Source organism: Rattus norvegicus, chromosome 2 (assembly GCF_036323735.1).
Source record: "Rattus norvegicus strain BN/NHsdMcwi chromosome 2, GRCr8, whole genome shotgun sequence".
Classification (NCBI taxonomy): domain Eukaryota; kingdom Metazoa; phylum Chordata; class Mammalia; order Rodentia; family Muridae; genus Rattus; species Rattus norvegicus.
This window is the reverse complement of record NC_086020.1, coordinates 47,848,273-47,864,492: the sequence shown is the minus strand read 5'-3', so window position 1 is coordinate 47,864,492 and position 16,220 is coordinate 47,848,273. Positions and strand designations below refer to the sequence as shown.

Sequence of the window (16,220 nt, the reverse complement as noted above, 5' to 3'; positions counted from 1 at the left end):
GAGAGAGAGAGAGAGAGAGAGAGAGAGAGAGAGAGAGAGAGAGAGAGAGAGAGAGAGAGAGGCAGGCTCAGGACAGAAACTGGGGCGTCTCGGAGCGGGGGAGGAGGGGGGCAGACCGCCTACGTCGGCGCCCCCGCTCGGGGCTGCGACTCCAGACGCGACGAAGTGAAAGGGGAGAAAAGAAAGGGAGAGGGCGAGACTGCCGGGGGCGGCCGGCTCCGAGGTGTTAAACATTTTTGTTTGCCTCTGACTTGTGGAGACCGAGGGCCGCGTCTCCGCAGCGCTCGGCCCGGTGGAAGGTGCCCGGGGGTCGTGGTTCTTAGCAACCTACTGCAGGCTGTGGGGGAGTGGGAGGCGGGGAAGCGGGCAGGGTGGCCGCAAAGTAAGACACACGCATGAGACCTCGGGACATAAAACGTCTCCGGGACCCCGCGCCAAGGCTCTGCGGGAAGGATCCTGAAACTGCTCCCCGGGGCATTTCAGCAGCTCCGGGATCCTGCGGTGTGTTGCACAAGTCTCTCCCGAGCGCTGGAGCAGAGGTGCTGGGGACCAACTCCAGGGGTCCCCGCGCTCCACCGGCCGCCTCCTCCAGAGCCTTCACTTACACGCGCACACACACGCACACGCATGCACACACACACACACACACACACACACACACACACACACACTTGCACGCCACCCCGGGCGCGCCGGCTCCGAGCGGCGGCGTGCAGGACTGAAGTGGATGTTCCTCCCCACCCCCGACGCGTCGCCCCCCAGCCCCCGCCCCTGCCTCCTTCCCCCTCCCCTCCCGCTCCTACGCAAATAAGAACTCGGCGATTCCCCTCCTGCCGCTTTGATTTCGGGCACCTCCGACAGATAATTGGGAAGGGTTTCCAGAAGGTGGGAAATGTCACCTGATTCACACTGAACTTTTAAAAGCTCCCCACCCCCAAAGAGCCGGCACACCCTCGGTCGCCGCCGCCCTCCCACAGCCCCACACACTGGGAGACCGCCCACCGCAAACCTCGGAGACCCCCGTCTAGATTTAAAGCGCGGCTGCGCCCGGCTTCTGACGTCCATTGAATCGCGCGGGCGGCCGGTGGCGAGCGCGGGGCTGCGCCGGGATCGCTGCGCCCTCCGCCGCTCGCCTCTGCGACGCGCGCCGCTCGCCCAAGCCACCCGCCGCCGCGCTCCTCGCCCCGCGCCTGCCCCAGGATGGTCTGCGCCAGGCACCAGCCCGGCGGGCTCTGCCTCCTGCTGCTGCTACTCTGCCAATTCATGGAAGACCGCAGCGCCCAGGGTGAGTGGAGGGGATGCGCCCAGAGGTTCGGCTCGGGCAGGGGTTCTACTTTTCTGTCGTCTCCACTTGGTCGGTTGGGACCGACGCGGCTCTAGGAAGATGTTGGAACCACCCGGCTACTCCTGGAGAAAGGAACGGGAGGAAAAGACTGAAGGCGGTGACACTTTGGGATAGAGAGAGGAGTTTAGAGCCAGGTTATCCTCAAAAAAGAGAGGGCTCGAGTGGGGGAACTGGAGCCTCAGTAGTTAGGGGTAGATGCTCCAAGTTCTGGTCCTAATGACTTCAGATGTTATCTCCCCTGGCTGGCTCGGGAGAAGAGCGAGCATCCATAGCTTGGAGAGTGCAGTCGACCTACTAAGCAGTCTACCCATCTTCCTTCCATATCTTTTGGTGACTTTTTTTTTTTTTAATGACGGAGTGGGGGATGGGAGATACCGAATTTTCTTGGGTGGCTTGGGGGACGTGGTTTCAGAAACTTTGCCCAAACTTGGAAATGTGGGTACTGAAATTTTTAGAGGGAGGTAGTTTTACGCTTAGCAGATGCTCCTTCTACCCCTCTCCCCCAAGCCCCGCGAAAAAGAAGAAAGAACAAACCAAATTATTAGCCCGAAGTGTTTTTAAGTACTTTACAGTTTTCTCCACTTTGCCTCATTCCTGTTAACTTCTGTGAAACAAGCAACCCACGGGCTATTTAGACTCCGACCTGGATTAAAGAGCAAATTTCTGAAGTTTATCATCTAAAATTAAAAATGGATTTATTTTATTACAATTAGTCTCCAGGCGGGATTTTTTTTTAATAATGGTAACCGCGCAGCTTGCGCTCCAATTGCTCGAGTCACTTTGGTGATTCATGAGAAGTCTGCTTGTCCAAAGTCCGAAGACATAAAAAGGGACAGGGGAAGAAACTATCTGTAAAGTGGTTCTTGGTAGACATGAGGTAGGTATGTGTGACCCAGCTCTAACACTGCTGCGTTGCCTGTTGGAGCGGTAAGGTTTTGTGTGTTGTACGCTGCCCTCCCGGGCACCGGCCCTAGCCGTCTGCCCGACACTAGGCTGGGCAACCCGCCTTTCTGATAGGGGCGCTGCCCTGGGTGCCCGGACGTGGGCGCCAGGGAAAGCAGCCCTCGGAGATTTCGAAAGACCGTGGTGGCTGCGGGCGTGCTCCGAGCTGGCGGATTGCAAAACGGGCCCGTCGGGCGGGCTGCGCCTCGAGGCTGCTCAAGGCAGATCCAGGCTGGGCCCGACTGCATTTTTTTTTTTTTTTTTGCTTTCATTTTTCACAAATTTCTTTTTGCCTGATCTGTTCCTGCAGATTCATATTCATTCTCCCTCCCCCCTCCTCTCCTTCGCTCCCTCCTTCCCTCCTTTCCACGTCCCCCCCTCTCTTACTTTCTTAACCCCTGTCACAAAAAATTCTCTTACCGCCTACATGAAACCAACATGTAAAAACATCCGTCGCATCCTGTTTTTGTCAGGTTCTTTAATCTGTTCTTCCAGTCGCTGCAGGTTATGAAATGGGACGAATAAAAGTAAACAGTCTAGTAAAAGTCAATGCAAGCTGCACGTGTTGTGTCTGGGTCACTGGTAACTGACATTGATATGGCTAGGCGCAGCGGCTGCTGCTCTAGCCCACCTCCCACCTCAGTGTCGGGTCTTTCCCCACTCACTCCTTTGGAGATTCTCTCTCTCTCTCTCTCTCTCTCTCTCTCTCTCTCTCTCTCTCTCTCTCTCTCTCTCTGTGTGTGTCTCTTCTCCCTTCCTCCCTCCCCCTCCTCCTCCCCTCCCCCCCAATCGCTTGCTCCCCAGCCCCACCAGGCCTCCTTGCCCGGCTCTAAGCAGCCTTCCCTCCCACTACCCCTGGCTCACTCATTCACCTCCTGATCCCCGTCTCTTCACAGCTGGGAATTGCTGGCTCCGCCAAGCCAAGAACGGCCGCTGCCAGGTCCTGTATAAGACAGAACTGAGCAAGGAAGAGTGTTGCAGCACCGGCCGGCTGAGCACCTCGTGGACCGAGGAGGATGTGAACGACAATACTCTCTTCAAGTGGATGATTTTCAACGGGGGCGCCCCCAACTGCATCCCTTGTAAAGGTGGGCCTCCTCTCCCCTAGGCGGCAGGCCCTCAGTAGAGGGCGTCTTGCCCTCAGCGTTCCTACTGTCTGGCTGAGGTTTAGGACTGGCAGAGTTTTGTCTCTCCATTTTTTTTTTTTGGTTTTGTTTTGTGGTTTTTGCTTTTTTTTTGTTTTGGGAGGGTTTTTTGTTTTGTTTTGTTTTGTTTTACTTTTACCCCGGGTGGAGTTAGTTAGGTGGAATCTGTCTCGGCTTGCGCCCAAGGCAAAACAAGGTTAAAAGAGGTCAGTCCCAGGCTTCTTAGCTGAGAATGGTAATGAAAAATGGTAATGACCAACCAGTGTGGTCTTTGAGAGAATTTAGATACAGGACTTGGCCTGAAGTCCCCAACCCCCATATCCCTTCCAGGGGACTGTCTGGGGCCCTCCATCTCGGTTGCATGATTGCGCAAGACATTTGAGACCACCAGTCCACCCCACCCCACCCCTGGCTGACCCTCCAACTGCCTTCTTTGCAACTCCTAGAAACGTGTGAGAATGTGGACTGTGGCCCCGGGAAAAAGTGCCGAATGAACAAGAAGAACAAACCCCGCTGCGTCTGTGCCCCAGACTGTTCCAACATCACCTGGAAGGGTCCAGTGTGTGGGCTCGATGGGAAAACCTACCGCAACGAATGTGCGCTCCTCAAGGCCAGATGTAAAGAGCAGCCGGAACTGGAAGTCCAGTACCAGGGCAAATGTAAAAGTAGGTCCTACCATTGAACATCTTCACACATTCATAGACCCCTGAAGACCCAATGGGGGCATAGATAGTACCTAAAATGGTACCAAATAAAGGGGCACTTATCTAACTCCTAAAGGGTAATGGAGGCAGCCTGGAGTCACAGATCCTCTGGGAAACAGCCAGGCTCCCCAGATGACGGCTAAGATCTGGATATTTTGCTTTTAATGATTTCCTTCATAATATCAGCTGCTTACTCCCCAAGGACCAGAAGGTGCCTATTAAAATCTCTCTCTCTCTCTCTCTCTCTCTCTCTCTCTCTCTCTCTCTCTCTCTCTCTCTCTCTCTCTCTCTCCCCCTCCCTCCCTCCCCCAGAGACTTGCAGGGATGTTTTCTGTCCAGGCAGCTCCACTTGTGTGGTGGATCAGACCAATAATGCCTACTGTGTGACCTGTAATCGGATTTGCCCGGAACCCTCATCTTCAGAGCAGTCCCTTTGCGGGAACGATGGTGTGACTTACTCCAGTGCCTGCCACCTGAGAAAGGCCACCTGCTTGCTGGGCAGATCCATTGGATTAGCCTATGAGGGAAAGTGTATCAGTAGGTATTCTGGATTGAGGAGAGAAAAAGAAATGGGAGAATTAAAAGAAATGTTTTAATAGTGTGGGGGCTAACCAATGAATAAATCCATTAAACATTCCTCCTGAAAAGCCAGTGTCTTCTAGAAGTTGCATTGACACGCCAGCAAGAAGCAGAAAACAATTTTCTATCTTAGAAAACTTAGAACTCACACAATTTTACACATTTTTTTTAAAGTGCCAGACTTGCTGGAGGCGAAAAATAATTACTTAACAGTTCTTAAAACCTGTTACCGGATTCCAGTAATTGATGGAATTTGATTTTTTTTTCTTAAAACCCCACTTGTAGAAAATAATCAGATGCATAGTTAACTCGAGGAGCTTGTGAGATTCTGACCCAAAGATTCTCATTTTCTTTAGTGCAGTTCTATAAGGTGCAGAAAGCACAGTGTGTGTGTGTGGGGGGGGGTGTGGATGTGTGTGTGTGTATATGTGTGTGTGTATGTGTGTGTGTATGTGTGTGTATGTGTATGTGTGTGTGTGTATGTGTGTGTATGTGTGGATATGTGTAAGTGTGTGGATGTGTAGATGTGTGTGTGTGTATGTGTGTGTGTGTGGATGTGTGTGTAGGTGTGGATGTGTGTGTGTGGATGTGTGTGTGTAGGTGTGGATGTGTGTGTGTAGGTGTGGATGTGTGTGTGTAGGTGTGGATGTGTGTGTGTGTGTGGATGTGTGTGTGTAGGTGTGGGTGTGTGTGTGTGGGGATGTGTGTGTGTGGATGTGTGTGGATGTGTGTGTATGTGTGGATATGTGTAAGTGTGTGGATGTGTAGATGTGGGTGTGTGGATGTGTGTGTGTAGATGTTTGTGTGTGTATGTGTGGATATGTGTGTGTGGATGTGTGTGTAGATGTGTGTGTGCGTGTATGTGTGTGAATGTGTGTATGTGTGTATGTGTGGGTGTGTATGGATGTGTAGATGTGTGTGTGTGGATGTGTGTGTGTGAGGATGTGTGGGTGTGTGTAGATGTGGGTGTGTGGATGTGGGGGGGGGAGACTGCCACTGTCATTAACCCATCAGTGCTAACATATATGTGTGTGAGTAGGGAATAGAAGAGAGGAAAATGAGGCAGCGGCTTGCTCATCACAAGTGTGTTGTATCCTAGAAGCAAAGTCTTGTGAAGACATCCAGTGCGGTGGTGGAAAAAAATGCCTATGGGATTTCAAGGTTGGCAGAGGTCGCTGCTCTCTCTGCGATGAGCTGTGCCCGGACAGTAAGTCGGATGAGCCCGTCTGTGCCAGCGACAATGCCACGTACGCCAGCGAGTGTGCCATGAAGGAAGCTGCCTGCTCCTCCGGCGTACTGCTTGAAGTGAAGCACTCCGGATCTTGCAACTGTAAGTGTGATTTTTAACCTTCCTGCAATTTAAGGCATTTCCAGGCAAGCCCTGGGGAATGGACAGTTTTAAAAAAAAAAAAAAAAAAAAAAAAAAAAAAGCACGCAGACCTCGCTGTGTAAACCTGGTTCTGTTCGAGCTAGGTAGCTGCTAAATTTCACCGGCAATTCGTTGCTCCTCGGCCAAATGCTCTGCCGTGTTTCCTGACTTTTAGGATCTACCTGGTGGCCTGCCACTGGGTTGCCTGTGGAAACCTCTGTCCAGTTGTTTGATGCTCATTCCTCCCTTCTGGTGCTTTGCTCTGCTGTTGCCTCATTAACACCGGAATCTAAACTAACTGCTTCAAGAGTTCATTTTGTTTTGTCGTTTTGTTTTTGTTTTGTTTTGTTTTTTTTTCCCCAAGGCAGCTTTATACTATCACACCTGGGCTTAGGCTTATCGCAGTTGCCACTACTAACTCTGAATTAAGGAGCCAAAACAGTTATACCTAGAACACAAGAGCGCTTTTTATCTGATTTCAGGAATCTGCCTGTAAAACCTGAGCCATTGACTCTTCAGAACTTTCTGCAATTTTGACTTCATAGATTATGGTGGTTTGTTTTTTTGTTTTTTGTTTTTTGTTTTTGTTTTTTTTTAAGTAAGCATTACATAACTGCAGAGGCCCAAAAGACAAAACAAAACAAACAAAAAACAAAAAACAAAAAAACCCAAAAAGCATCACACTGCAAGTCATGTAAAAATGCAACGCTGTAATGTGGCTGTGTCAGAGGGCTTTGAAAGCGTACACTGAGATGCTTCGGCGCTGTTGTTATCCGTGTTTAAACAACAGCTCCCCCTGTATTCCCCCATCTAGCCATCTCGGAAGAAACGGAGGAAGAGGAGGAAGAGGAAGACCAGGACTACAGCTTCCCTATCTCTTCCACTCTAGAGTGGTAAACTGTCCAGCAGTGTGCAGTGTGGACAGAGCCTGTGGGCAAAACAAAACACAGCAGAAAAAAAAAAAAAAAGGCAAGAAAAAAAAGATAGAAAAGAAAATTAAGAAAAAGAAAAAATATATTGTTCATAATGTAAATAAGTGTATGCTTATTTATTTGGGGGGAAAACTATACATTAAAGGACCTTTGTCCTGAAGCTCTCTCCCAGGTCACATTGTTACTCACTGGCCATGGAGAGATGGTCATTTTGTGGTCTACTGGATGAGGCCTATAGTTGAGGCTTTGTAGACATTTATTTATACTGTGTCATGTTTTATAATTTATACATAAAGTGTCTGGTTGACTGTACACCTTGTTTTTGAAGAAATTTATTCGTGAAAGGAAGAGCAGTTGTTATTTATTGTGAGGTCTCTTGCTTGTAAAGTAGAACTGTTTTGTTTTGTTTTGTTTTTTTTTTGCCCCCTTGTAAACCGTGTAAGTTCATTCCTCACTATGCACACCCACCTGTCTCCCTCCCCATTTCACTGTTAGATTCTTCTCCACCTTTTAACAAATTTGCATGTCAGTTCCTGTCACGTTTATTTATTGGGTTCTCGGCTGCCTAACCTGTACATACCTGATCCCTCGGGTTTTGTTTACAAGGAATCTTGACTGACCAAAAGGCACTGTAACTCTGCCTCAGATACAAGGTACAGAGGAGATGCGTCTCGGAGGAAACGTCTGCTTCCGTCCCCTTGTTCTGGTGAACGTTGGGAGAGAGCATGAGAGAAGCATTAAAATTCTAGAGCTGTGCTTTTATGATCCAAAGACATAGAGTGATGTGGGTGTCAGAGACTGAAGAGAGGTGAAAGTCGCGCTTTCAACCTGTCATTCAGGGTTTCCTTTGAGCTAGTCGGCTGTACCTTTTCAATTAGTTCTCTTTTTTTTTTTTCAACCAACATGTCACTAAAAGTTCCATCAAAGCTTTATCAGTTCAAGTTTCTTGCTTTTCATAATACTTTTTTCTGATGCAATTTTATATTTTCAAACATGGCAAGTTAAATATAAATTCATTTAAATATATAGTTTTGTACTTTTCTACCATGTAAATGTGCAATGTATATAAAAGTTATAATGTGTATTTGTAGATAAATGATGAGTGAAAAAATAAAAAAAAATGTAAAAGCCAGTGGTCTCCGTTTCTGGTGATGGAAAAAAAAACTTATTTTGGTTTGTGAGTGAAAATGTTTCTGATACGTGTGTTGAGGGGTTAACCACTGGTGTTAAGTGGTGAGGAGCAATGGATGCTACAAAGTGAGGTAGGATAAGAATCATTCTGTGGGGCTGGGGGAAGAGATGGCTCAGCTGTTGAGAGCACTGACTGCTCTTCCAGAGGTCCTGAGTTCAATTCCCAGCAACCAGATGGTGACTCACAACCATCTCTAATGGGATTTGATGCCTTCTTCTGGTGTTCTGAAGACAGTGACACTATACTCATATACATAAAATAAATAAATCTTTTTTTTAAAAAAATTCACCCTAGGTCTGGAAAGGTGTCTTAGAGGTTAAGAGCTTATATTCCATACACTTTTAGAAATCCCAAGTTAGGCTTCCACAGCCCATATCAGTGGGCTATGAGCCACGTGTTAACTGTAATTCCAAGGGATCCAATACCCTCTTTCAGGCAGGCAGGCAGGCACAAACACACACACACACACACACACACGCACACACACACACACATGCACGCACGCACGCACAGAGAGAGAGAGAGAGAGAGAGAGAGAGAGAGCTTTGTAAAGGGGCTAGCGAGATGGCTCTGCAGCTAGGAGTACTCACTGCTCTTGCAGGGCTGGTCTCCCGTACCACAGGGAGTCACACAACCATCTGTTGCTTCAGTTCTATAGGACCCATTACCAGGCATGCGCACGGCACACATGCGGACCTGCAGGGAAACATAAGATTCTAAAGTTAGTTCCATGAGTGCTTATGCCTGGGGTTACAGATAGTTGTAAGCTGCCATGTGAGTGCTGGGAACCAAACCCTGCTGTTCTGGGAGAACAGCCAGTGCTCCTAACGGCTGAGCTATCTCTCCAGCCCTAAATAAATGTTTCGGACAAATCAGTGGAAATTAAGGGGACCAGAGGTCCTGCAGCAGGCATGAGTTAATAGCCACAAACCAAACACTAGAGATGTGACTGCCTTCCTGCAAGATACCTATTACGGTGTCCCCATGAACATGTTATTACTAGTCTTAGTTGTCTTGTCACAACCATGGCCCTGCTATCACCTACTACGCCCATCTGAAGAAAGCATGTTTCCCATTGTTGAAGAGGCAACACAGGCTAGAGAGCTGACTCAGTGGTTAAGAGCACGTGCTGCTCTCCCAGAGGACCTGAGTGCAGTTCCCAGCACCCACATCAGACAGCTCACAGCTGCCCATGGCTCTAGGTCTGAGGGGTCTGATGCTCTCTTCTGGTCTGAATGGATAGCTGCACGCTCGAGTGCACTTGGAGACACACAGACATACGCATAAATGAAAATAAGAGTGTTTTTAAAATGAAAAGGGTAATCACATACATCATGAGGAAAACTGGAACAGACTGGCATGTATCTGACAAGAGCTGTCAAAAATCCAGTAGTAAGTACTGCACTGGGGGGTACAGTAATGGAGCACAGAGAAGGTGGAGAGAATACAAGTGACTTCCACCACGGTGTTTGCGATTCACCCTGAATAATGGCATTCAAGGGAGAAGAACCGTCAAAATTCTGAGGCTTACGCTGGTGATACGCTGAGGAGCCTCAGAACGGAATTTGGGCCAGAACCGGGCCCCTGTGATAGACACATGGGATAAATCATCCACACAGGTTTTTAGTTCATTGTGTGCTTCATATGCAATCTAAACGTGTTTAAAATGTCTGACGAATTGCAAGCATGGAGGAAGTGAAGAAAGCTAGGAGGGAAAGAGCCCAGAGCAATGAATCTCACCAGTGCTAAACAAGAATGTCCTTTCAAAGACCAAGGTCCTGGTTGGTGCGTTCGTTCATCCCTTTTTCTTGTGGATGATTATTAAAAACTACTATCAGAGACCATAGGCTCTCAACTCGTCACCAAAGGAGAAGCTGAGTAGGAGCGAGGGCAGGCCTAGAGCAGGAGCCTAGAGAACTTCGTTCGTTCCCCAGATTCCCACAACAGGGGGGAGTTGAGGTGCGGAAGTCTGACCAGCCCCCATTGACTTCGAAGAAGCAGACGGTCATAACATCTCCAGGGCAGACAAGCCTCTGACTTCTGCTAGGAAGGGCCTCTCCAAAGGAAAGGAGGACTGGCCAGACATAGTTTCAAGGCCCTTCCTGAAGTGGGTTTGCGGCTTCGTCCTGGGACGCTACACATGCTTTAAAGCCGCCATTGACCATCAGAGTGGAAAGACCAGACTTAACAAGCTCTGGTGAACCATTTGGCAAGCAGGAGTGATAAATCCAACGGCTTGCCTATTAAACAACATCCAGGTCATTTATTTGAAATTGTATTCTATATTTGTCAGCATCAATCACGCCTCTTAAAAAAAAAAACAGTATCTCAAGTTCTTTCTCAGAGTTTCATACCCTAACTAATCTTACACTAGCTTAATGAGCACCCCTCTCTCCCCACAACAAAAAGAGAAGGAAAAGAAATCTCTCGGTAAGCACTCTACCACTGAGCTACATTTGCAACCGTAGAAATTTCTTTTAAAATTAATGCTTAAAATTACTATAACTAGAATTCCAACTGTGACTCAAAAATATATAAGTAAAAACATTATCTAGTAATAATGATACTAGGAGAAACAGTTGCTAGTAACTAATTTTTTTTTCATTTTTATTAACATGGGTGTTTCTTATTTACATTTCGATTGTTATTCCCTTTCCTGGTTTCCGGGCCAACATCCCCCTAACCCCTCACCCTCCCCTTCTATGTGGGTGTTCCCCTCCCCATCCTCCCCCCATTACCACCCTCCCCCCAACAATCACGTTCACTGAGGGTTCAGTCTTAGCAGGACCAAGGGCTTCCCCTTCCACTGGTGCTCTTACTAGGTTATTCATTGCTACCTATGAGGTTGGAATCCAGGGTCAGTCCATGTATAGTCTTTGGGTAGTGGCTTAGTCCCTGGGCTAGTAACTAATTTTAATATTAGTTTGACTACATCCTAATCCTTGGGAATTGCAGAATACGAAATGATAATGAAAAGGATCAGTCAAAAGCCCAACTTTTGTAAATGTCACTCAAATGTAGATTTTTGTATGCTATATGGAATATGGTTCCTCAAGCACAGCAAAAACTAAGTCTACTTTAGCTGAAAACCCCCTCAAACAGGACATCTACAAGGCACCCGAAAGAATGTGCCTGAGACGGAAATGCTATCAGGCACACTGAGTTAATTCAGAGACTCAGAATAGTCCCCAGTGAGAAGGCCTATATCCATGCTAAATATGCTAAACCTGATGACTGCACTGTAATTATGTAAAAGAACAGGCCTGCAGTCAGGAAACACAGAAGTATTTAGAGGGAAAAGCAAAATGTAGGTCTAATCTTTTTTTTTTTAAGATTTATTCATTTATTATACATAAGTACACACTGTAGCTGTCTTCAGATACACCAGAAGAGGGCATCGGATCTCTTTACAGATGGTTGTGAGCCACCATGTGGTTGCTGGGAATTGAACTCAGGACCTCTGGAAGAGCAGTCGGTGCCCTTAACCGCTGAGCCATCTCTCCAGCCCCATAGGTCTAATGTTTAAATGGCTTTAAGGGGATTCTACGTTTTATCATAGTCTCCATATCTAGTATACTGAAGGACAGTAGGGGAAGACAAGGGAAGACTGTTGCCAACAAGCAAGTCCCAGTAAAAGACCTGCAGGAATTTTTAGTACTATCATTTTCAGCAGACTTCCTGTAATGCTTGAAAATATTCCCAAATGAAAACTTAAAACTTCGAAAACCATTCTCAGGAAGATACACAGTGGACATCTACTCATCCCCAGGGAAGCAAGTGAAGTGCAGAGTCACTTCTAAAAAGCCCGGGGCACCAGCGGTGAGGTGGCCCTGTGGGTCAGGAACTTGCAGCCAAGCCTAATGATCCAAGTTGATCCTCTAGAATCAGCTTAGTGGAGAACAGACCCCCCAAAAGTTGTCCTCTTACCACCTCACCCACATCCTGCTGGGAGAGAGTACGCACACACAGAAACACACAAACAATTGAACAAATAAATGCAACAAAACAAAACTAACCTAAAAGTCTGGACTAGAGAGACCGCTCAATGCTTAAGAGCACTGACTGCTCTTCCAGAGGAGCCCAGTTCAATCCCCAGCAACCACGTGGTGGCTCACAACTGTCAGTGACTCTAGAACCCATCGCTCTCACACAGACATACATACAGGCAAAACACAATGCAAATAAAAAAAAATAATAAATCACTAACCAAAACCCCGAAAAGCGTTATTTGATATGATTTTAAAAGGCCTGGAGAATTATTTCACTGAGTCGGGAATTCAGCTTAAATAATTAACATTAGGAGTAGGAGAATTTCTGAAGAATCAATTACCCAAATGGATAATCAGCTGTAAAACACTCCAAATAGCCAACATTGCTGTTCTCCTCACAATTTAGCCTTCCTGGGTCTGTTTCTTTATCTCTGAAGTCAGGACAGAGAACGTACTCATCTCATGGTAATGCCAGATGTCTGTGTATAAAGTGTTTATTTTCACTGGCTGGCACCCCAAACGGATGCTAAACAGGTTTCCTCCCCAAGTATAACAATTACTATTAGCTAAAGAAAACAATTGCTATTGTGATTTATCACCCAATTGTAATAATAAATGAGAAATGATACCAACTGAGACCTGAAGTAGAAGCATAAATAATTTTTGAAGGGAGATCAAATATAATTTAAACTATTTTACTCATGTTGGTATTCAACAAAACTAAATAGTTTTGAGTACTATATCAAATGTGTACTATATTTAAAAAAAATAGACTTAGGGACATTATTCCCTATAAAATTTTATATATAATATATATTTATATTATATACAATATATATTTTATATATATATAAAGTCACCTATTGGACTTTCCCAGAACTCAAAATGTACCTTGTATCTTTTTATTCGCACACTCAACTTAATGCTTGCTAGTAAAATAAACAAAATCAGTGCTCTGCTGCAGGCTACAGATCACTAAAGAGTATCTCTAGATTAGACCTATAGATCCCTAGAGCAGACTGCTTACATGCTATCCAATATGCCTGTTCCAAACTATGTGATTGTCAGGTTAGAAAGAATCCTGTTGACTATTGAAACTCACTTATTAGAGGAGATCTCTTCAAAGCCTGCCTCCCAAGATTGACACATTTGTGCTGGTCCCATCCCAGTTTCCAGTCACAGCACAACATAATCCTACCTCAGCCAAGAGTAGTTATGTAAATAGACTGCAGGCATGCTTGCCCTATGTAGTCAGCAGACCTGCCCAGACATGTCCAGATCCCAGCTTCTATTTTGCTGGAATCCCCCCACGAGGACTGGATGGTCACTGGGGTTTGCCATCCTTGAGCCTCAGATATCTTGGCTGGTGCCATCAAGATTCCTGTGGCAGAGTCCTTCAAACACTTAAAAACATATTCTCTGGATTAGAACAAATGTCATCCTGGCAAAGCTCTACTGTGTCATTCTTCTATTTTAAGAATATGGCCAAGGAACCAACTGGCAAGGCTAGTGGCTAGATATATTCCCACCAAATATCTCCTGCACTCATTCCCCAAGGACTCGGGTCTCTGGCTACGGAGAATAAGCTTTTCTCAAGAACGTTGGGTCCCAGCAAGAAGTCAGAGGAAAAAGTTAAAATCCGGGTGAGGGAGAGGTTGAGATCTACTGTTTCTCAATGGAAACTTGAGGGGGAAATTCACTTACCCACAAACATTTTTAAAGCCAAAACTGTGGCTCTAAATCGAGTCCAGTTTTTTTTCTTAAGAGTCTAAATCTTGATCTAGACTTGTTCTTGATCAAACAACTGATCTTGATCTTGGTTTTTTTTTTTTGAACAACAAAAAAAAGTCAGTTGGGTAGGTCCATGACTTGAGGGCATAGCTCATAGTAGTTTTGATGATGTAAGAGGAATATAAAAACCATCCCATACAGTTTCCTGTGGGCTTGACCCAATATCTACAGCTAATAGGGACTAAATTATACAGAAGGCAATGGGAACAGGGACTCCTAGCATAGATTCTCCTGCAGGATCAGTGACCAAGGAGACATCATCAAAGTGGGCTTTGGGCAATTTATGCATCCACCACGTGGCACTAAGGCAGCACAGAAACACGGTAAAGATAAAGTTCACGTGGACAGGAAAGGAGGTCTGACAGGAAAGGACTGGATAAAATGGCAAGAGGCCCAACACCTTTAAAAGTTTGCTGTGAAGTTCACCTATATGTAAATAGCATCCCATCTATATAGAGATAGTTCAGAACGTTAAGAAAGCAAGGAAGTGTGCCGGATGGTCAAACATGCGTGACCTGGTATGACCTCTCTCTGTCCCCATGTGTAAAACTGCAATTTCTTGGGAACCCTACAAGTAAGTCTATAAACCATTTACAGGTTAAAAAAAATACTAATACTTTAAAGGTGTCTCAATTCCCTGGGGCCACCAGTGTGACCTCCGGCTTTACCTTAGCAACTGTAACCCTCTCTACTACACCTCAGAACCATGTTCTACCTCAGGGAAAAGAAGGGGAAGAACACACTCCTCCCCACCCCGCCCCTGTACAGTTGCTCACACGCACATCCGAGTGTCTGTCCTTTTTAAAAAGTATCTCTCTTTCTGTGAAAGACCATTCAAATCTATGTTAAAATTTCTTCCTTGTAAACTCCACTTCTGCTGTGTAGTGACTGGACCTGAAATTCTTTTCTAGCATCTACATCAATGGTTCTCAACCTTCCTAATGCTGCAACCCTTTAATGCTGCTTCTCATGTTGTGGTAACTGAACCCCCCCCCCAATCATAAAATTACTCCGTTGCCACTTCCTAACTGTGATTTCGCTATTGTTAGAGATGGTACGTGTAAGTATTGGATATGCAGGCTATCTGATATACCACTTCTATGGGGCTCATGACCCACATGCTGTGAACTGGTCTGCACAGTCAAGAGACCAAGCTTCACAGAGTACGAGACTTTGGAGGCAACTCCAGAACATTTCAAATGCCTGCGTGGAGCTACCTGCACCTCCAGCTGCCCCTGCCCCTGACACGAACAAGACATAGTGACTGAAATTCTCAAATACAAACAAGGATAGTGGCCAGACTTATTCCCACTAAATATCTCTTGTATTCACTGCTCAAGGACGCAGGACTCTGGTTACAGTGAATAAGCTTTTCTCAAGAACTTTGGGTCCCAGCAAAAAGTTAGAGGGACGGAGTGGGGAGAGGGGAATGTGGCTGGACTCTCTCTCTCTGTATCCCTGAACCAAATTCACAGAGAGCAGGATCCAAGGTTCTGTGTTTAAATAAACCCTTCGGGTAATCTGGATACAAAGCAAAATCAAGAACTTCCTTGGGATGACTTTAAACTCTTGAGTGATCTCTAAGAAACTGAGATTCCACAGGAACCCCGAGTTCTCATGGACAACTTCATTAGAATCCCAGGAAGGCTAACATGGACAGCACCCGTCTACAGTCACCTCTTTCCGCATTTCCAACCATGTTGACCTCAAGCGCCCTCCCTGAATCAGTAGAGATCCACTCACCTTCACACGATAGTGAGCTCCTCCCCTGCCGTCCTGGACACCCTTCTATTTCTATGTTTTCTACCACATCTCTCTTCTCTGCCATTTTACACACTTCCCTGTACAGTGGTGCTACTCCTCTCCTTAACCTATGTATGTATTTCATATTTTCAAATGGTACTAAATTGAAATGATATGTAGCCATATATATAAACAATAAGAAAAGTGACGAATAGTAAAGTTTACTTCAGTCAGTGTGTGTGTGTCTCTGTGTGTCTGTGTGAGTATGTGAGTGTGCTTGTGTGTGTGTGTGTGTGTGTGTGTGTGTGTGTGGTGTGGTGTGTGTGTGTGTGTGTGTGTGTGTGTATAAAGCACCTTCTTGTATCTCCCTGTAGATGAGACCACTGGCAGAGTCACCACTTTTTTTTTTCTGTCACCACTGTCTCACTTTGAGCATTCTTCCGAGCACTGTTATTTGAACTTTTCTCCTGCACTCTACTGAAGAGGCTT

At 46.2% G+C, this 16,220-nt stretch overlaps 1 protein-coding gene and 1 long non-coding RNA gene across 4 annotated transcripts; one reads left to right on the top strand and one right to left on the bottom strand.

Annotated features, from left to right (window-relative positions):
• Window positions 1–822: 822 nt before the first annotated feature.
• On the top strand, window positions 823–8,148 carry Fst (follistatin). Of its 3 annotated transcripts, none has more exons than XM_006231953.5 (6): window positions 823–1,285; window positions 3,184–3,375; window positions 3,879–4,097; window positions 4,449–4,673; window positions 5,818–6,045; window positions 6,899–8,148. In XM_006231953.5, the coding sequence occupies exons 1-6, from the start codon at window positions 1,201–1,203 to the stop codon at window positions 6,979–6,981; spliced, it is 1,032 nt and encodes a 343-aa protein (XP_006232015.1). In that variant the 5' UTR covers window positions 823–1,200; the 3' UTR covers window positions 6,982–8,148.
• On the bottom strand, window positions 838–3,300 carry LOC120100717 (uncharacterized). Its single transcript, XR_005500667.1, has 2 exons — window positions 3,160–3,300; window positions 838–2,785 (listed from the first exon to the last, which is right to left on the bottom strand). It is a non-coding gene; the product is annotated as an uncharacterized LOC120100717 (long non-coding RNA).
• Window positions 8,149–16,220: the final 8,072 nt, after the last annotated feature.